The sequence below is a fragment of the Myxine glutinosa genome, chromosome 14 (genome assembly GCF_964187855.1).
Source record: "Myxine glutinosa chromosome 14, kmMyxGlut1.1, whole genome shotgun sequence".
In the NCBI taxonomy this organism is placed as follows: domain Eukaryota; kingdom Metazoa; phylum Chordata; class Myxini; order Myxiniformes; family Myxinidae; genus Myxine; species Myxine glutinosa.
This window is the reverse complement of record NC_136274.1, coordinates 28,310,767-28,333,755: the sequence shown is the minus strand read 5'-3', so window position 1 is coordinate 28,333,755 and position 22,989 is coordinate 28,310,767. Positions and strand designations below refer to the sequence as shown.

At 45.5% G+C, this 22,989-nt stretch overlaps 1 protein-coding gene across 3 annotated transcripts in view; it reads left to right on the top strand.

Annotated features, from left to right (window-relative positions):
* Positions 1–419: 419 nt before the first annotated feature.
* SORL1 (sortilin related receptor 1) overlaps positions 420–22,989 on the top strand; it is a 100,483-nt gene continuing 77,913 nt past the window's right edge. For all 3 annotated transcript variants that reach the window (XM_068135380.2, XM_068135381.2, XM_068135379.2), the window contains exon 1: positions 420–712. In XM_068135380.2, coding sequence (XP_067991481.2) covers positions 485–712 — 228 coding nt within the window. In that variant the 5' untranslated portion in view covers positions 420–484. The remainder of the gene's footprint in view (positions 713–22,989) is intronic.

The following is a 22,989-nucleotide window of genomic DNA, read 5'->3' as shown; positions in this document are numbered from 1 at the left end:
TAGGATGGATGTATAAAGCTGCTTTATACACCTTAACATGGCGCGCATTTAAAACATGGAAATTCTTCAGATTCATTGCAGTTAAGTAGCCCAGTTAACTCAACAGATCATAACGATCTTTTCGGTGTATCATATTCCACATCAGAAAGCTCTAGTATAACTACACAAACAACATGCCTTTCACACACACACACCTGACAACTGACAAACAACACTGAGAAGTAGGCAATGGTAAACTACCCAGTATAGTATGGTAACCGTAAGGTACAGTATATCAAATCATCGAAAAACAAAACAAATCCAAAAACATTCTTCACCACATTCCGAATCCATCGTGACGGGATTCTCTGTGTCGGGTTTTCCACGCAGCACGCGCTCCGTTCCACACAAACGCGATCCGCGGCGGCCGGTTCGGGTTTTCTCGCATGCATTCCTCTCAGCAAAAGATTCATCGACGGTTCCGACTGCGGTGGAGATCGGAGCAATGTCCGTGTCACTCTATGTATGCTTCCTCCTCTCAGGTGTCCTGTGCGATTCTTTGGGAGCCGCAAATAACTTACACGTTCATCTTCCGCGGGATTCCTCTATAAATCATCAGCACTGGAACATTTACGTTCCACAGGCCGACGAGTCTGGGGGATCTCCACACGACTTGAGGAGAAACCGTGTGCGCAGGGACGCGGAGCTACCGCCGAGCCCACACGTGACCACGGTGAGTAGTTGTGTTGTGTGTCCGCTGGTGGAGCGCGATGGAAGGAGATCCGATTTGAGCTCAACAATTGTGTGTACACGAGACAATGTTCCATCTTGTGAATGCACCCCACTGCGATTTAAACACTCGTGCACGGTGTACAACTACCCAATAAATATACCATATTATATCCTCACACCATGTACAACTACCCTATAAATATACCATAATATACCTTGCAACACCATGTACAACTACCCTATAAATATACCATATTATATCCTCACACCATGTACAACTACCCTATAAATATACCATAATATACCTTGCAACACCATGTACAACTACCCTATAAATAGACCATAATATACTTTACAACATGTACAACTAACCTATAAATATACCATAATATATCTCACACCACCATGTACAACTACCCTATAAATATACCATAATATACCTTGCAACACCATGTACAACTACCCTATAAATATACCATAATACACCTTGCAACACCATGTACAACCACCCTATAAATATACCATAATATACCTCACAACACATACAACGACCCTATAAATACACCATAATATACCTTACAACATGTACAACTACCCTATAAATATACCATCATAGACCTTACAACACCATTTACAACTAACCTATAAATATACCATAATATATCTCACACCACCATGTACAACTACCCTATAATTATACCATAATATACCTCACACCACCATGTACAACGACCCTATAAATAGACCATAATATACCTTACAACATGTACAACTACCCTATAAATATACCATCATAGACCTTACAACACCATTTACAACTAACCTATAAATATACCATAATATACCTTACAACACATACAACTACCCTATAAATAGACCATCATATACCTCACACCACCATGCACAACTACCCTATAAATATACCATAATATACCTCACACCACCATGTACAACTACCCTATAAATATACCATAATAGACCTTACAACACCATTTACAACTAACCTATAAATATACCATAATATACCTTACAACACCATTTACAACTAACCTATAAATATACCATCATAGACCTTACAACACCATTTACAACGAACCTATAAATATACCATAATATACCTTACAACACATACAACTACCCTATAAATAGACCATCATATACCTCACACCACCATGCACAACTACCCTATAAATATACCATAATAGACCTTACAACACCATGTACAACTACCCTATAAATATACCATAATAGACCTTACAACACCATGTAAAACTACCCTATAAATAGACCATAATATACCTCACACCACCATGTACAACTACCCTATAAATATACCATAATAGACCTTACAACACCATTTACAACTAACCTATAAATATACCATAATATACCTCACACCACCATGTACAACTACCCTATAAATAGACCATAATATACCTCACACCACCATGTACAACTACCCTATAAATAGACCATAATATACCTCACACCACCACATACAACTACCCGATAAATATACCATGTGATACATCACACCACCATGTGCAACTTCCCTATGAATGCAACATAATATGCCTCAAAACACCATGTACAACTACCCTATAAATATACCATAATATACCTCACACCACCATGTACAACTACCCTATAAATATACCATAATAGACCTTACAACACCATTTACAACTAACCTATAAATATACCATAATATACCTTACAACACCATTTACAACTAACCTATAAATATACCATCATAGACCTTACAACACCATTTACAACGAACCTATAAATATACCATAATAGACCTTACAACACCATTTACAACTAACCTATAAATATACCATAATATACCTTACAACACCATTTACAACTAACCTATAAATATACCATCATAGACCTTACAACACCATTTACAACGAACCTATAAATATACCATAATATACCTTACAACACATACAACTACCCTATAAATAGACCATCATATACCTCACACCACCATGCACAACTACCCTATAAATATACCATAATAGACCTTACAACACCATGTACAACTACCCTATAAATATACCATAATAGACCTTACAACACCATGTAAAACTACCCTATAAATAGACCATAATATACCTTACAACACCATTTACAACTAACCTATAAATATACTGTTACAGACGTGGCTTAGATGTTATTTACCGAGCGGTTTGGTATGACCACGTCTGCACAAGTTACCCGATTATACCCGAACGTTGACTAATCGCGCTACGCTAGATCAATGAAGGAAAAGACACACGGCTGGGATTAACATGACGCGACACCAGGGATACGGTTCTCAAGACCTCCGGAGGAGATTATATTCGTTCGGAAGGTTAGATTACAACTACAAGAGGGACAGCAAAGGAAGATAGGCACTTAGACACAATCTTATATTAACCCCAACAGACGACAGATAAACGGGACAAAAGGCTGACTCACACGGGGATTGATGGCTAGGAAAGGCAGGATCGATGGCTCCAGGTGCACCTGGGCTCAGGGACAGAATCGACTCGGTCCGGTCCAGAGATGCAGCATGCAGGGAGGTCGCAGCGCTCGGAGGTAGTGACTTGCTCTTCTTCAAGCTGGGGGCGCATCTGACCTCACATCCGGTGAGTCGCTTCGTATATCCGGCGGGGAGTGACACGCCCTCGGCTCGTTAGCTCCGCCTCGTGGAATCGGCACGTTGCTTCTCATTGGGTGCGTGCGGGGGGTTTACCAGGCTCCGCCCTTGACGAGGAGCTGACAGCCAGCCCCTTCGTGGTAACCCCGTGGAGCGCATGGTCATGGCGGCTAACCGAGCTGGTGGGAGGACGCACACTCCCCCCGCGCGCCGTGGTTGTAGTTGTTGTTGTAGCTGTAGTTGTTGTTGTTGTTGTTGTTTGGGGAAGAAGATGGAAGGAGGTATGGGAAGGTCCTAAACTCACTACTGGTGCCATATAATCACATTCTGGTGCAACGAAGAGTCAGAATTAATGGAAAGGAGTCCTTAACTGACATAGACTAAGAATAACTAGCAAGATGTCCGAAAGTTGTCTACGTGTGATGCGGTGGACCTGGGCACGACATTTAATGGGGGAAAAAGGGGAAGGTCGGCTCTACTGATTGTTGTTTACAGACAATGGGACTAGGGAATGGGGGATTGGGGATAGTTGGGGAGTATTGGGGAAATAGGGGAATATTTACAAGCGGATATGGAGGCCAAATTCCATATTCGCAACATTGCACCCTTCTCTACCCTCGGGGCGTCCCGACCCGATAAATTTTTACCTACTTTAGTGTGGCACGCAATGTAGTTCCCTCTACTATTAACTCTACCCTGAGTGCGACAGTTTTACAGATATTCACAAATGAGTAAATATGTCCCCCTGCGACGTTGCACCCTTCTCCTCACAGAAACACACCCACAGGATAACCGAATCCGGAAAGAATCCTCAAACTAAACATACAGCCGGTAGGGAGCATTATTTACACTACGATCCAGGACCTGTTTTTGGAGGAACACATGCAGATGTTATGCATAGAGAGAGCACGCATGCTAGCATCGATACACCAACCCACGAGTGCTCTGTGGCCTACGGCCTTTAATAATGGGTAGAGCACCCTTTCCAAACACCAAAAGCACCACCCCATCACACAGTGAGCACCATCCGGTGCACCAATAAAGTGTTTATGAATCATTGTGTGGTGTCGCAGCCGGCCGATGTTCTGCCGCTGGTCTTGCCTTCGTGTGGTGCACTTGGCCTTCTTACTTCTTTTTAAAAATAAAGAAAGGCGCCAACCGCGTCCATTTCTTTATTGTGGCCGTCAGGGGGCCACTGTTAGTGGTTCACCTGTTTGGCATAGGTGCCACGTTGACCCATAGGTCCTTCCACGGGTGGTGCTTGGCCGCAAAAGAGCTGCGGTCCATTGTGGGTGGCCACAAACATTGCGGTCCATATGGTGTATCGATCCAAGCAGCAAACAGCGAAAGTGCAGGCCCACAACTGCGAAGCCAGCACCTCTCTCTCCTCTCTCTCTACCCCAAAGCCAGATCCTCGGAGGTGGGAGACAAAAGAAGCAGACAAGTGAGTAAGGTGGTAAGGGCGCAAAAGTGCACGCAATGTAAGGTAATGCACACTGGGGGCACATGGGAACCAGGTGAGACAGGTACGTTCCTACCGTACGCCCCCCCCCCCCACCAGGTAACCTACATGGCCCCTCCCTTACCCCTTACTGTATCCACAAAACACAACACTACCCATAAACATCTACTTTACAAATCAACAAACATCCCTACTGTCTTCCCCGTTCCTCCCATAAACCAAATTCGTCTTCTCTCCCTCCTAACCAATCAAATTTGCCATTTTCAACTCTCATCAAAATTTGCCATCTCCAACTCAACATCATAATTTGCCATTACCAATTCGTCATCAGTCCCTCCTAGGGAGGGAGAGATGGAATCACCCCAATGTCTCATCCACGTCGTGATGCGTCTCACAAATCCAACAGCAGTCCTTACTTCCTGCAACAGAACAAAGAAAACACAGGTGTGGAGTCATCATCATCACCACAGGTAAGTGGCTGCGTATGGTGCGACAGGTTCATCAATCCTAACTATTTCCTAAATGACTTTAACAACTTTACACTACCTGGGGTCTTTCTCCGGCCAAACCATTGGCCCTCTTACACTATGGGTTCTAAAAACCAATTCCCATTGGCCAACTGTGGTGCTTTTCCATTTGGGGTCTCACTCCCCCGATTCATCTCCCGGTGCCCTCGCACAATTTCTGGGCTGTGGCGTGTACCTCTCCCAGCGGGTCTACCCACCTGCACACCTCCACCACTGCGGTTGCCTCCGAGCTTACCTGCTCCTTACCCTAACCTAACTACCTGGGGAAGGCCCTCTGGCGCTCTCCCCACTCGGTGCCCTCTCTGGCACTGGGCTGCCCGATCCACACCCGGGATCCTCAGGCACCCACTCACAACTACCGGCTCCCAGAGCCCACCTGCGGCCTCACCTGGCCGACATCCTCACAGTGGTGGAGTGCCCAACCAACTACACACACTAACAGGCTACACGCCCAGCCATTTCCACAACACTAATGCACCCATTCACAACACCATTCTGCCACCGCACCACAAATGCCAATATCCAACCACAATTTACCTGTACCCTCTACCTAACACTTACACTACCCGCCCCGGGTACTCGTGAAAGGGGTCCACTCTTCCCCCATCCACACCTTCGCACCATGCACACCACTCCGTACCACTTACTCCAACTCTCTCCACACACCTGTACTTGCACACCTGTGCTCTCACACCTGGTGCCACCTGCACCCTTCTCTCCCCAAGCGCATTCGCGCTGATCCACAACACTCATTACTCACACACTGCTCCACACACCTGTCCAGTTGCACACCTGTGCAATCACACCTGTTCAATCCTCACACACACGGCATCATCTCAGCTAACTACTCCCTTCTGAAACTTGCGCTTCCCAGTCGTCCCTTTAAACTATTGCGCTCCCTCGTCATTATCATCCACACTAATCTACCTGCGTCCCCACTACAGGTATCAGTCACTAACTAAACTTAACGTTACCTAATGTCAATCTCTTCTAGATCCCTACAATATAACCTAACCCACCCGGGCTAGTTTTCACTGCCATACACCCCATAATGTAGTGCTCCTTTGCTCCCACATGGGAAGGATGGTGGATTTGCCATCCCACCACATCGGGGGTCTCTCACTACTAATTTTGCACATCAAATTTCAACAAATCAAAAATTTGCCAATCACTACCCATCATCTGCCAATCACTACTGCCAATCCCTTGCCAATCACCAAATTTTGTTTTTTTTTCTAATTTTGGGTCCAAAACACTAACCTCATCACCCAGTCTACTCACTAATGCCTCTCGGTGCGCCAATTCCTGTCCAAAGCCCGGCTTCGTAAAGCCAAGCCATGAATGCGGGTTGTTCTGTGCCAGCGGCTGGATGCGTCCGGCATTCGGTGCAGGGACGGGGGCTTACCCGGGCCGAGATCCCACGCACCATCTCGGCGTGGAGCCATCCAATGTCCCGATCTCGACCTGCCGGAATGCCTCAACAAAAAGTGGTCGCCATGACGACCCTTTCTATCGGGCTGCCCGCTCCGCCTTGTGGAGCACTGACGCGTCCGTTCAAAGCGAGGCCCAGCACGCACCGAGGGCCCGCTTCGGCTAAAAGTCGCTCTAACCTCTAACCCGTGTAACGTCGATGCTTCACCTGGACGCTTACACCCCGCAGCCCGTTCCTTGCTCACACATCCAGCCGTTCCCATGCTACCTTTCCTTACACACCCAGGTACCCTCATTCCACTCACAGACTTGGTCACACACCTGACCACCGAACACCTTGGCACACATTCGTTGGTCGCACACCTCACTAACACACCTCTTCGCACCCCCTCCTCTGTCACCTCCTCTGTGACAATCACAGGGGTGCTCTCATTCGCACACCCAACCACGTGCCTCACCACCAATTCCAGCGTGCATTCCCACTCACGCTCTACCATTCCAGGTGTGCATCCTTCCATCCCAGGTGTACATCCTCGCTCACCTGTCACAACCAACTCACTCTCCTTGTCACTCTCACTACTCTCACCTCCATTCTTGACAGCGCACTCACCCTTACTCTTGACAGCGCACTCTTTCCTCATGCACCTGTCCATTACACACCTTTCTCGCGCACACTCTCCCGTTACACCCTCTGTAACACTCACCACAGGTGGACACTCTTCCTTACTTCTGACAGCGCACTCTTTCCTCATGCACCTGTCCGTCACACACCTTTCTCGCGCACACTCCTGCGCACACTCTCCCGTCACACCCTCTGTAACACTTACCACACCGCGCTTCCATGTGCTCCCTCGCACACGCGCTACGACCGACTCACTCTCGCCAGCACCCTCACTACTCCTTGGCACGCACTTTTTCCTCACACACCCCAGCGTCGGACTTCCTCGCACACCTCCTTTTTCGCACACCAGACCTGTCGCACACTTCACCAGTGGCCTCTCACGAACACCCGGGTCCATCTCGACCCCCAAGCTTCTTAAATCCCCTGGCGCATCATACGCACGACCATATTGGTCACCACTTACACCAGGTCCTCTTCCTCTTCGCTTCTCCTCCATCACCTGCGAATCCCTCATCCGGTTAATGAGCACATCATCACGATCCAAACACAGACTTTGGACCAATTCTTTTACTTCCTCCTTTATCTCCTTCTTGTCCCTTCTCCGTCGCTTCTTAATTTCGCTCACCCCTTCTTCCACTTCCTCTAATTTCTGCTTCACCTCCTTTATTCCCCGGTACGTCTCCTCAAGCTCATCCTCTAAGGCTACCTTGACCGTTTCCAGGTGCGTCCTCACCTGCCGGTCCTTCGTCTCCATTACCTCTATCACCTCGTCCAACCTCGTTGTCAGTCCCTCACGTACCATCTGACATTCCCTCTTTGTCGCTATCAAGTCGTTTTTTATGTCGTTTTGTGTCGCTTTTAAACCTCCTAATACCGCAGTGTTCCTTTGAACCTGCTCCACTAACTCCGTTTGTCCCACCGTCAGCTGCTCCACCTCCTGCGTCAGGTCCTCTATGCCCCCTTGTAACTTTACAGTCCCCTTTCTCACCTCCTTCTCCATGTGCTCCTTACAGTGCCTCACCTCCTCGCGCACTCCTCCGACCTCCTCACTCACTCCTCTCCTGATCTCCTCTCCCATCACTTGCATCTCCTGCCCAGATGCCACCCTCATCTGCTCCATTTCCTCCCTGTGAGCATCCAGTTTGGCTTCTACCCCCATTCTGACCCCCTCTATCTGCTGCCCCATTTGGTTAACTTCCCTTTCCGCTTGGTCCCTCATGTCCCTCAATTTGCCTTCCATACTGTTTTCTAACCCCTCTAACCCATTTTTCACTCCCTCTATCTGATTCTCCTGGGCAGCCATTCTATTTTCTACCCCCTCTAACCCCTTTTGCATCCCTTCCATTTGATTCTCTTGAGCGGCCATTCTGTTTTCTACCCCCATTAACCCCTCCTGTATTTCCCCTAATCTATTGTCTAATTTCCCACCAGTACCCCTCGCTTCGTCCCTCATTACCCCCATTTCGTTTCCCATTACCCCCAATTGCTCACTCTGAGCCCTCATTTGCTCACTATTCTGGGCCATAAGGGCCTTCATTTGTATTAAAAACAAGTTCAAATCCACCGGTGGCGCTGCCACGGTCGCGGGCGCGGTGACCAGCGAGGCGCCATTTTGTGCGTTTGCTACCCTCGCTGCTTCGCTCTCCTCCTGTCCCTCATGTCCCTCAATTTGGTCCTGGACCGACCCTGCCTCACTCTCCCCTACCGGACCCCAGCTGTCTTGATCCGCCATAGCGCGACTTTCAAAATTCGGGTTTTGATTTTCGTATAACAAAATCAAATTTCGCCGTTATAATTTCGCGCGGGAAACGCGCTCCGAATCGATTCTAATTGTTACAAATTTGGGCCTAATAAATTTAGTCCCGGGTCCGAATTCCACTCCTCGACACCAATTGTTACAGACGTGGCTTAGATGTTATTTACCGAGCGGTTTGGTATGACCACGTCTGCACAAGTTACCCGATTATACCCGAACGTTGACTAATCGCGCTACGCTAGATCAATGAAGGAAAAGACACACGGCTGGGATTAACATGACGCGACACCAGGGATACGGTTCTCAAGACCTCCGGAGGAGATTATATTCGTTCGGAAGGTTAGATTACAACTACAAGAGGGACAGCAAAGGAAGATAGGCACTTAGACACAATCTTATATTAACCCCAACAGACGACAGATAAACGGGACAAAAGGCTGACTCACACGGGGATTGATGGCTAGGAAAGGCAGGATCGATGGCTCCAGGTGCACCTGGGCTCAGGGACAGAATCGACTCGGTCCGGTCCAGAGATGCAGCATGCAGGGAGGTCGCAGCGCTCGGAGGTAGTGACTTGCTCTTCTTCAAGCTGGGGGCGCATCTGACCTCACATCCGGTGAGTCGCTTCGTATATCCGGCGGGGAGTGACACGCCCTCGGCTCGTTAGCTCCGCCTCGTGGAATCGGCACGTTGCTTCTCATTGGGTGCGTGCGGGGGGTTTACCAGGCTCCGCCCTTGACGAGGAGCTGACAGCCAGCCCCTTCGTGGTAACCCCGTGGAGCGCATGGTCATGGCGGCTAACCGAGCTGGTGGGAGGACGCACACTCCCCCCGCGCGCCGTGGTTGTAGTTGTTGTTGTAGCTGTAGTTGTTGTTGTTGTTGTTGTTTGGGGAAGAAGATGGAAGGAGGTATGGGAAGGTCCTAAACTCACTACTGGTGCCATATAATCACATTCTGGTGCAACGAAGAGTCAGAATTAATGGAAAGGAGTCCTTAACTGACATAGACTAAGAATAACTAGCAAGATGTCCGAAAGTTGTCTACGTGTGATGCGGTGGACCTGGGCACGACATTTAATGGGGGAAAAAGGGGAAGGTCGGCTCTACTGATTGTTGTTTACAGACAATGGGACTAGGGAATGGGGGATTGGGGATAGTTGGGGAGTATTGGGGAAATAGGGGAATATTTACAAGCGGATATGGAGGCCAAATTCCATATTCGCAACAATACCATCATAGACCTTACAACACCATTTACAACGAACCTATAAATATACCATAATAGACCTTACAATACCATTTACAACTAACCTATAAATATACCATAATATACCTTACAACACCATTTACAACTACCCTATAAATATACCATAATAGACCTTACAACACCATTTACAACTAACCTATAAATATACCATAATATACCTCACACCACCATGTACAACTACCCTATAAATAGACCATAATATACCTCACACCACCATGTACAACTACCCTATAAATAGACCATAATATACCTCACACCACCACATACAACTACCCGATAAATATACCATGTGATACATCACACCACCATGTGCAACTTCCCTATGAATGCAACATAATATGCCTCAAAACACCATGTACAACTACCCTATAAATATACCATAGTATACCTTACGCTGCCATGTGCTTACTATTACCCTGGTTGTGTTGTTTAGGTGAAGGTTGTGTTTATTTTGTGTTATTTGTTTGTGGGTTTGTGTTGTTTTCTCTTTTGTTCGATTTGTTGGTTTAATTTCCTCCCCCAATAAATGTGGATGAAGGTTACGTTTTCACCTCTGTCTGTCTGTTTGTCAGTGATCGGAATATCTCAAAAGCTTATGGACGAATTTGGACCAAACTTGGTGGACAGGTTGGGTGTGTGACGAGGACGATTTGATTCGATTTTGGTGAAGATCAGGATGCAAATCTGGCCTATCAGTGGGATGCGATACGTAAACTGTTTGGCCTGGCAGAGGTATTCTCTCCACTGATTGCTTGTCACGTTGGTGTTTTAAATGTAAAAACCTCTCGTTTATAGTAGTGTTTACATTTTGTGCTTTGTGATGAGCACTAAGTAATCGCACATGATTGCACGCAGTCTCAGGAAGCTGAACTTGTTTTGTTTTGTCTACCCTCGTTTTGTTATCGTCATAAAACCAATCGAAGGTCACGGAATCAGCAGATCATATCATGATGAAAGTAATAGTGCAACGATGCACGTCATTGAACCTAGCACGTTGTTTATTAGTTTGCTTGTTTTACGATTCAAGTGTCTCCATCCACGGGAGATTCCACGAGGCCTTTGTCACAACACGGAGTGAAAGAAAACCACTTTTGGTGTTTTCATGATTCTTATAACTGTGATATTGTGGTATTTTACTCAAGTCCCCTTGCGTCGTCATGAAATTTCAAATGGCATGAATGACTACCTAGCTAAATATATCCATACTATAGTCCCGGGGAGGTCTTCTGGCCATGATATTGTGAAATCCTGCATCCGCCTGATCTCGGTACTCCCATAATGTGAGCGTGATCTCCTGTGCTCGTCATCACCTCCACCACAAATGGTGCCAGTACAGACACACCTGTGTGAGTCTCAGTTCATCCTGCTCTGTCATCTCAGTTCATCCTGCTCTGATTTTAGCAATCCGAGGGCAATACGGGACATCATTTGCCCATTTCACTCCCCGGCGAGGCCTAGTACTTCTTACAAGACGAGTGAGTGGTGCATAAGAAAATGGTCATGCTTCCCCCCACAGTAGGAGTAGAGACAGACACCTCTGAGCCATTAGCTTTTACAATGAGCAGGTACACCTGTTCCAAAGGGCACATAGACACATCACAAATGTCCATCGTGCTCCGTTGCTTTTGCTCACTCTTTATATATTCTCATTTTCGGTGACGAGGTTATGTTTTCACCCCATTTTGTCCATTTCTGAGCAGGATATCTTCGATTCTTAGAAAGTCATCGACGAATTAGGTCGACCTTTAGTGGACAGGTTGGGTGTGGGACAAGTATAAATTTATTAGATTTTGGTGAAGATCTAGATCCGTATCCCAATACTATCAACACAAAACAAACAACTTGCATTTTCAGGCCATTTACCTTGCTAGAGCAGGGGTTAGCCTTGCGGTCCCCATGACAATCTTCTCCATTTTGTCCTATTTTCTGCATCTCTCCTTGTTAACCCCCTTGCCCGCATTTCTTCTTCCACCATCTTTAGCCAAGTCTTTCTCGGTCTTCCCCGTCCTCTACTTCCTTGTACATTAATTTCCATCACTCTTCTCAACCAGTCACTTTCATCCTTCCTCAACACATGACCAAACCATCTCAACCTATTCCTCTTCACAGCATCAATCACAGGCTCTATTCCCATCATCTTTCGTAATTCATCATTTGTCCTCCTCTCTCTCAACGATACTCCGCACATCCACCGAACCATTCGCATTTCCACGCTTTCCAGCCTTCGTTGCTGCTCCACGTTCATTACCCATGTCTCGCTCCCATAAATCATAACACTTCTCACACATGCAGCATACACCTTTCCCTTCAGCTTCAACGACACTCCCCTCCTCATCAGCACGCCACTCAGTTCCCGAAACTTCTTCCATGCACATCTCACTCTTGCAACCGTTGCCGAGTCTGATCCACCTTCTCCATTCAGCATGTCTCCGAGGTAGCAAAATGTTTTCACAACTTCCAGCTTCACGCCGTCTCCAAGATCCAACTCAACATTTTCTCCATCTGCAGCTCCCTCTGTGCACACCTTACATTTGAATGTAGCTGCAACACTGGTTAATGACCCTCTCAGACCACTACATTTTTTATGAACCCACACAGCGCACATTGTATATTGAATGGAGTTCACTCCGACACCCTTCCTGCACACAGCACTTGGCCACTTCCCAGTTCTTTCCACCTCACCACATGCTTTACCACTTGCCATCACCTTCGTCTTTCCTATATTCACCTTCAGACCTTTTGTCTCCATACATTCCTTCCACTTGTTCATCTTTTCCTTCAGTCCATCCATACTTTCCGCAATCAACACCAGATCATCTGCATACAACAATTTCCACGGTAAACCCTCCTTTACGTTCTGAGCCAGCACCTCCATCACAGCTACAAATAGTAGTGGACTTAGTACCGACCCCTGATGCACTCCCACCTTCAACTCAAACTCACCACTGTTCCCGTCCTTCGTCCTTACAGCTGTGCGCACTCTTTTGCACTTTGCCATCACTACTCTGATCAACCATTCCTCCACTCCTAACTTCCTCAATGCCCATGTCAATACTTCGCATGGAACCCTATCGAATGCTTTCTCCAGATCAACAAACCCAGGAAACAACTTCTTCCCCTTCTCCATGTACTTCTCCTGCAACTGCCTCACAATAAAGAGCGCGTCTGTCGTTCCTCTTCCTGGCATAAATCCAAACTGCATTTCGTCGATCTTCACCTTCTTCCTTATCCTCCTCTCCAACACCCTTTCCAATACCTTCATTCCATGCTCCAATAACTTTATCGCTCAGTACGAGCCACACTCCAGAGGGTCACCTTTCCCCTTGTATAGAGGGACGAGGGTACTCAGTTCCCAATCCACTGGAATGCGGCCTTCTTTCACCACCAGATTACAGATCTCTGTCATTCTCTTCACACCCCAACTTCCTGCTGCCTTCAACATATCTCCCACAACACCCGTCGGCCCTCCCGCTTTTCTACTCTTCATTGCTTTTATCGCTTCCTCAACTTCCTTCTCAGTTATCTTCTCTGCCGGTCCTAAAACTGGGTTACTCTCTATGTTGCCATCCCATTCATTCTCTGTATTCAACAGCATTTCCATATATCTTTTCCATCTTCCTTTAATTCCATCTGGGTCCACAAAGATTTGTGCAACTTCATCCTTCAAGCAACTCACCCCCATTACATCACACCTCTCTTTCGCTATCTGCTTTGCAATCCTGAATACCGCTCTCTGACCCTCTTCCGAATCCAAGCTTTCTCTGAGCATTTTCCTACATGCCTCCTGCGCCTTTGCTACCTCTTTCTTTGCAGCCTTCTTGGCTGACTTATATTTACTAGGGCATTGCCCGTACTATATCTATATCTAAAATTATATCCCCCCCCTCTATTTACATGAAATGGTTTGGTCCAAAGCGAACGGCTTCCGGAGTTTGGTAAAGAAATCGCCATCGCGTGCACAAACGCGCAGGAAAGCGAATGAATCGCAAATTCGTTTTTATTAGTTTTAAAACATAGTTTAACGCCAACATAGTTTGCAAACGTGAAATAAATGAATACGCTCTCAAATGTGCCATCCGAGGCAGAGTGTGTCCGCCACGTTCGGCACACGCGATAGTTCGCTGCTCTCTGATTGGTTGAATCGTTTTTTGGACATAGCTCGGTAAGTAATTGTCCGATTAATATGAAACCTTGAAAAGGCACATCCTCGGGTCCCCAGCAATATACCTGGCAAGTTAAAAGTATATCGGACCCGTGGTTGTCGAGAAACAGCGGTCACAGACAAACGTACAAACAGAGATTACTGGAATTATAGATAGATAACTTTCATGCTCTGCTTTTTCTGCGCCCATACCCTTCGCCTTCTGCCTCCTTGAACTTCTTCCTCTTCTCGTCAATCCTCTTTCCAACTTCCTCATCCCACCACCATGTTTCCAAGTGCCTCGGTGGTCCTTTTGTCCATCCACATACCTCACCAACGGCTCCCAACAGACTATCTTTCATTGACATCCAACCACGTTCAAGCTCAACCACATCATCCTCTACCCCACTCAGCCTCTCTTTTAATGCCTCCCTTACTGTCACCTCTTTCAACCCTCATACCTTCATTCTTGGTTGGTACTTCACCCGCCGAGGTCTCCTCGCCTACGCAAATGCTACCTTTCACCCTTATGTCGCAGACAACCAAGTGGTGCTGTGAAACAGCCTCCTCCCCCGGGATCACCATTGTGTCCCGGAGGTGCCCCCAATCTCGCCTACGCACCATCAGGTAGTCAATGGTTGTCGACGACCCACCTGACGTGTCTGTAACAAGCTTATTATCCTCTTTCTGGAACTGAGTATTACAAATCAACAAATCAGCTCCATCAGCAAACTCCAAAATCCTTTCACCTTCTCCATTTCTCACACCATATCCGTAACCCCCATGGTGAAATAAATGTTAGCTCTTTCACGAGCCTCGATTCAGTATACAAAAAAAAAAAAAACTCCCTCAAAACCGTCCCTACTCCTTCCCACATGTCCATTTAGGTCTCCTCCTACCACAACAACTTCCTCATCTTTCACGTTTTCCATCAGCTTCTCTATCGCACACCAGAACTTGTCCTTCTCTTCATCGCTCCGACCAACCTGCGGAGCATATCCCGAGATGACGTTCACCAAGAGATTTCCAATCATCATTTTCACCATCATCAACCTATCACTCACTCTCATCACACTCACCACACTGTCTACAAACTCTTCAGAAAACAGGACACCAACACCATTCACGCCTTCTGGGCACCCCTGCCACACAAACCTGTATTTCTGTCCCTGCCTACCCTTCACCATTCTCACACCACTTCCCTTCCATCTCGTCTCTTGCACACAACATATATCCACTCTTCTTCTGACCAATACTTCCACCACTTCTCCTGATCTCCCTGTCATTGTCCCTACATTCCATGTCCCAAACCTCAGAAACCGATCTCCACTTCGCGTTGTACCCTGCCCATATGTAGTTGTACTTGTCATGGTTCTCTTTTTGAGGCAATGTTTTTATGGCCGGATGCCCTTCTTGACGCCAACCCTCTTAGTCGCCTCTTACGACACGCAGGGACACGGTGTACCTATTCTAACCAGGGTACACACCGGGAGTCCCAATACTATCGCCGGAGCCATTATGTTTTCGGGTTGTCTGTCCTTCCGTCTGTGCGTCCGTGATAAGTTTTCGTATTAAGATAACTTATTAAAGAATGGCTGAAGGGATCTAAGTCAAACGTGGTACAAGTATATGTATAATGATGTAAATAATAACTCATTAGATTATGCGGTCAAGAGGTCAAAGGTCAGAGGTCCCGTTAGGTAAAGATTCTGTTACCGTGCTAACTTGTGAACCAGCGATGGGATTTTGACCAAACTTGGGAGAAGTATATATTATGATGTAAAGATGAACTAATTAGATTTCAACATCAAGAGGTCAAAGGACAGAGGTCATGCAGATAAAAATGTGATACTTGAGGACAGCTGAAGGGATTTATATCAAACTTGGTACAAGTATGTATAATGATGTAAAGATGAACTGATTCGATTTTTGGGTCAAAAGTCAAAGGTCTGAGGTTGCGTTAAGTAAAATCCTGTTGCCGCAATAACTTGTGAACCAGTGATGGGATTTTGACCAAACTTGATATAATTATATATTATGATGCAAAGGGCAACTGATGTATCATGATGCATGTACAGATTAGATATTGAGGTGAAATGGTCTTGAGGTTTTAGGTCAAAGTTAGAGTAAGGAAAGACTTAATGTGGACAGAGGCGTATCGGTTGACTTGCGACGTCAAATTATGTCTTCTTTTAAATTATGTCTTCTTGTACGTGTATGTCCTCTACCGAGTACTATTCTGATTTCCTCCTGTGGTACTCTCTTCTATCCTGCTTTTCCTCCCTAGCACCCCTCACTTTAAATCATCATTATTTTGCCTAAGTTCCTGATTCTAATTAGTGTGCTTTTTTGTTGGCAATGGCACAAGATCACACACTTCATTTCCTGTTGCCATGGCGATGCTATTTCTATTTCCTTGTTGATGTTTTTAATATCTGGGGTTTTGTCTGCATTTTGCCTTGGTGGAGTACAACAAACAGCGTTTGATTTCCAGATTGGTCCTCACGAACTTTTCGCATTTTTTTGGGTTACACTGCAGCTAATTTGGTAGATTGCTTTTCTGTTAGTTATCTTACTCATTCAGAGATACGAACCCCAGTGCAGACAAATCCAACTCGATATTTCCCACTGATGTTCCGCTAACTTAGGCCGTGTATTGTAAAGTAGACCATCAGGTGGTGAGAGTGCTAAACTGGCCATCTTGGCTGCAATATAGAAGATGCCAAAGTCTGATCGAAAGGCCTTGTCCTCTAGATGTTCTTTTGACAAATGGCCTCATCTTGTTCAGAACTTTCCATGTCCATTGTCACAGCTACCTTTGTGTATTCACTCTCTAAGGACAGCAGAGCTTGGCAGTAAAGACAGGAATCGTGCAGAGAAATGAGCAAAGGCTTGAAGGACAAGGTTGAAGGTGTCGATTGAACGTGGATTGAAGATTGTGGGGATAGGTTTCTCTGAGACATTTTAAAGGGCTGTTCCAATTCAAATGCAATGAAAGTTGTGTTATAAAGGCCAATTTGCATGAAAAGAACGAAGTGTGACTTTTTCTTCATTATATAAACATAGTTTTAAAATGATGAGTCACGGCGATCAGAGGCAGGATGACATTCGAGAATTTACCTTGTGGTGTTTGCTTATCCACATGATCACAGCAACACCTAGGTGTGTTTACACTTACAGGGTAAAAGATCATGATCGGCATGGGTGGTGATCACATTGCTAGAGATTGGTTTTGATTCGTCATGTGGAGTTGCATGTATCGAACAAAGTGGGTTACCTGTATCTAACAAATGTAGTTACCTGTATATAACAAGATAGGGGTTACCTGTATCTAACAAAGTAGGGGTTACCTGTATCTAACAAAGTAGGGGTTACCTGAATCTAACAAAGGGGGTTACCTGCATCTAACAAACGGGGTTACCTGTATACAACAACAACAACAACAACATGCATTTTAAGGCCATTTTCCCTGCTTGAGCGGGGGTTAGCCTTGCGGTCCCCATGCCAATCTTCTCCATTTTGCCCTATTTTCTGCATCTCTCCTTGTTAACCCCCTTGCCCGCATTTCTTCTTCCACCATCTTTAGCCAAGTCTTTCTCGGTCTTCCCCGTCCTCTACTTCCTTCTACATTCATTTCCATCACTCTTCTCAACCAGTCACTTTCATCCTTCCTCAACACATGACCAAACCATCTCAACCTGTTCCTCTTCACAGCATCAATCACAGGCTCTATTCCCATCATCTTTCGCAATTCATCATTTGTCTTCCTTTCTCTCAACGATACTCCGCACATCCACCAAACCATTCGCATTTCCACCCTTTCCAGCCTTCGTTGCTGCTCGACATTCATGACCCATGTCTCGCTCCCATAAATCATAACACTTCTCACACATGCAGCATACACCTTTCCCTTCAGCTTCAACGACACTCCCCTCCTCATCAGCACGCCACTCAGTTCCCGAAACGTCTTCCATGCACATCTCACTCGAGCAATCGTTGCCGAGTCTGATCCACCTTCTCCATTCAGCATGTCTCCGAGGTAGCAAAATGTTTTCACACCTTCCAGCTTCACGCCGTCTCCAAGATCCAACTCAACATTTTCTCCATCTGCAGCTCCCTCTGCGCACACCTTACATTTGAATGTAGCTGCCACACTGGTTAATGACCCTCTCAGACAACTACATTTTTGATGAACCCACTCAGCGCACATTGTATATTGAATGGAGTTCACTCCGACACCCTTCCTGCACACAGCACTTGGCCACTTCCCAGTTCTTTCCACCTCACCACATGCTTTACCACTTGCCATCACCTTCTTTTTTCCTATAGTCACCTTCAGACCTTTTGTCTCCATACATTCCTTCCACTTGTTCATCTTTTCCTTCAGTCCATCCATACTTTCCGCAATCAACACCAGATCATCTGCATACAACAACTCCCACGGTAAACCCTCCTTTACGTTCTGAGCCAGCACCTCCATCACAGCTACAAATAGTAGTGGACTTAGTACCGACCCCTGATGCACTCCCACCTTCACCTCAAACTCACCACTGTTCCCGTCCTTCGTCCTTACAGCTGTGCGCGCTCTTTTGTACATTGCCATCACTACTCTGATCAACCATTCCTCCACTTCTAACTTCCTCAATGCCCATGTCAATACTTCGCGTGGAACCCTATCGAATGCTTTCTCAAGATCAACAAACCCAAGAAACAACTTCTTCCTCTTCTCCATGTACTTCTCCTGCAACTGCCTCACAATAAAGAGCGCGTCTGTCGTTCCTCTTCCTGGCATAAATCCAAACTGCATTTTGTCGATCTTCACCTTCTTCCTTATCCTCCTCTCCAACACCCTTTCCAATACCTTCATTCCATGCTCCAATAACTTTATCGCTCGGTACGAGCCACATTCCAGAGGGTCACCTTTCCCCTTGTATAGAGGGACGAGGGTACTCAGTTCCCAATGCACTGGAATGCGGCCTTCTTTCACCACCAGATTACAGATCTCTGCCATTCTCTTCACACCCCAACTTCCTGCTGCCTTCAACATATCTCCCACAACTCCCGTCGGCCCTCCCTCTTTTCTACTCTTCATTGCTTTTATCGCTTCCTCAACTTCCTTCTCAGTTATCTTCTCTGCCGGTCCTAAAACTGGGTTACTCTCTATGTTGCCATCGCATTCATTCTCTGTATTCAACAGCATTTCCATATATCTTTTCCACCTTCCTTTAATTCCATCTGGGTCTACAACGATTTGTCCCACTTCATCCTTCAAGCAACGCACCCCATCGCATCACACCTCTCTTTCATTATCTTCTTTGCAATCCTGAATACCGCTCTCTGACCCTCTTCCGAATCCAAGCGTTCTCCGAACATTTTCTTCCATGCCTCCTGCGCCTTTGCGACCTCTTTCTTTGCAGCCTTCTTGGCTGCCTAATAACTTTCATGCTCTGCTTTTTCCGCTCCCGTACCATTCGCCTTCTGCCACGCCTTGAACTTCTTCCTCTTCTCGTCAATCCTCTTTCCAACTTTCTCTTCCCACCACCATGTTTCCGAGTGCCTCGGTGGTCCTTTTGTCCATCCACATACCTCACCAACGGCTCCCAACAGACTATCTTTCATTGACATCCAACCTCATTCAAGCTCAACCACATCATCCTCTACCCTACTCAGCCTCTCTTTTAATGCCTCCCTTACTGTCACCTCTTTCAACCTCCACACCTTCATTCTTGGTTGGTACTTCACCCACCGAGCTCTCCTCGCACCTTTCTCCCTTATGTCGCAGACAACCAAGTGGTGCTGTGAAACAGCCTCCTCCCCTGGGATCACCTTTGTGTCCCAGAGGTGCCCCCTATCTCGCCTACGCACCATCAGGTAGTCAACGGTTGTCGTCGACCCACCTGACGTGTATGTAACAAGCTTATTATCGCCTTTCTGGAACTGAGTATTACAAATCAACAAATCAGCTCCATCAGCAAACTCCAAAATTCTTTCACCTTCTCCATTTCTCACACCATATCTGTAACCCCCATGAACTCCCTCAAAACCATCCATACTCCTTCCCACATGTCCATTTAGGTCTCCTCCTACCACAACAACTTCCTCATCTTTAACGTTTTCCATCAGCTTCTCTATCGCACACCAGAACTTGTCCTTCTCTTCATCGCTCCGACCAACCTGCGGAGCATATCCCGAGATGACGTTCACCAAGAGCTTTCCAATCATCATTTTCACCATCATCAACCTATCACTCATTCTCGTCACACTCACCACACTGTCTAGAAGCTCCTCAGAAGACAGGACACCAACACCATTCACGCCCTCCGGGCACCCTTGCCACACAAACTTGTATTTCTGTCCCTGCCTACCCTTCACCATTCTCACACCACTTCCCTTCCATCTCGTCTCTTGCACACAACATATGTCCACTCTTCTTCTGATCAATACTTCCACCACTTCTCCTGATCTCCCTGTCATTGTCCCTACATTCCATGTCCCAAACCTCAGAAACAGATCTCCACTTCGGGCTGTACCCTGCCCATATGTAGTTGTACTTGTCATGGTTCTCTTTTTGAGGCAATGTTTTTATGGCCGGTTGCCCTTCCTGACGCCAACCCTCTTGGTCGCCTCTTACGACACGAAGGGATACGGTGTACCTATTCTAACCAGGGTACACACCGGGAGGTTACCTGTATACAACAAGATAGGGATTACCTATATCGAACAAAGGGAGTTACCTGTTCCTAAAAATAGGGGGTTACCTGTATCTAACAAAGGGGATTACCTGTATCTACCATAGGGGGTTATCCAACAAAATAGAGGTTACTTGTAATCTCACAAAGGGGTTTACTTGTAATCTAACAAAGGGGCTTACTTGTAATCTAACAAACGGGTTTACTTGTAATCTAACAAAGGGGTTTACTTGCAATCTAACAAAGGGGTTTACTTGTAATCTAACATAGGGGTTTACTTGTAATCTAACAAAGGGGTTTACTTGTAATCTAACATAGGGGTTTACTTGTAATCTAACAAAGGGGGTTACTTGTAATCTAACAAAGGGGTTTACTTGTAATCTAACATAGGGGTCTACTTGTAATCTCACAAAGGGGTTTACTTGTAATCTAACAAAGGGGTTTACTTGCAATCTAACAAAGGGGTTTACTTGTAATCTAACATAGGGGTCTACTTGTAATCTCACAAAGGGGTTTACTTGTAATCTAACAAAGGGGTTTACTTGTAATCTAACAAAGGGGTTTACTTGTAATCTAACAAAGGGGTTTATTTGTAATCTAACAAAGGGGTTTACTTGTAATCTAACATAGGGGTTTACTTGTAATCTAACAAAGGGGTTTACTTGTAATCTAACAAAGGGGTTTACTTGTAATCTAACATAGGGGTTTACTTGTAATCGAACAAAGTGGTTTACTTGTAATCTAACAAAGGGGTTTACTTGTAATCTAACAAAGGGGTTTACTTGTAATCTTACAAAGGGGTTTACTTGTAATCTAACATAGGGGTTTACTTGTAATCTAACAAAGGGGTTTACTTGTAATCTAACAAAGGGGTTTACTTGTAATCTAACAAAGGGGTTTACTTGTAATCTAACAAAGGGGTTTACTTGTAATCTTACAAAGGGGTTTACTTGTAATCTAACAAAGGGGTTTACTTGTAATCTTACAAAGGGGTTTACTTGTAATCTAACAAAGGGGTTTACTTGTAATCTAACAAAGGGGTTTACTTGTAATCTTACAAAGGGGTTTACTTGTAATCTCACAAAGGGGTTTACTTGTAATCTAACAAAGGGGTTTACTTGTAATCTAACAAAGGGGTTTACTTGTAATCTAACAAAGGGGTTTACTTGTAATCTAACAAAGGGGTTTACTTGTAATCTAACATAGGGGTTTACTTGTAATCTAACATAGGGGTTTACTTGTAATCTCACAAAGGGGTTTACTTGTAATCTAACAAAGGGGTTTACTTGTAATCTAACAAAGGGGTTTACTTGTAATCTAACAAAGGGGTTTACTTGTAATCTAACATAGGGGTTTACTTGTAATCGAACAAAGTGGTTTACTTGTAATCTAACAAAGGGGTTTACTTGTAATCTAACAAAGGGGTTTACTTGTAATCTAACAAAGGGGTTTACTTGTAATCTTACAAAGGGGTTTACTTGTAATCTAACATAGGGGTTTACTTGTAATCTAACATAGGGGTTTACTTGTAATCTTACATAGGGGTTTACTTGTAATCTAACAAAGGGGTTTACTTGTAATCTAACAAAGGGGGTTACTTGTAATCTAACATAGGGGCTTACTTGTAATCTAACATAGGGGTTTACTTGTAATCTTACATAGGGGTTTACTTGTAATCTAACAAAGGGGGTTTACTTGTAATCTTACATAGGGGTTTACTTGTAATCTAACATG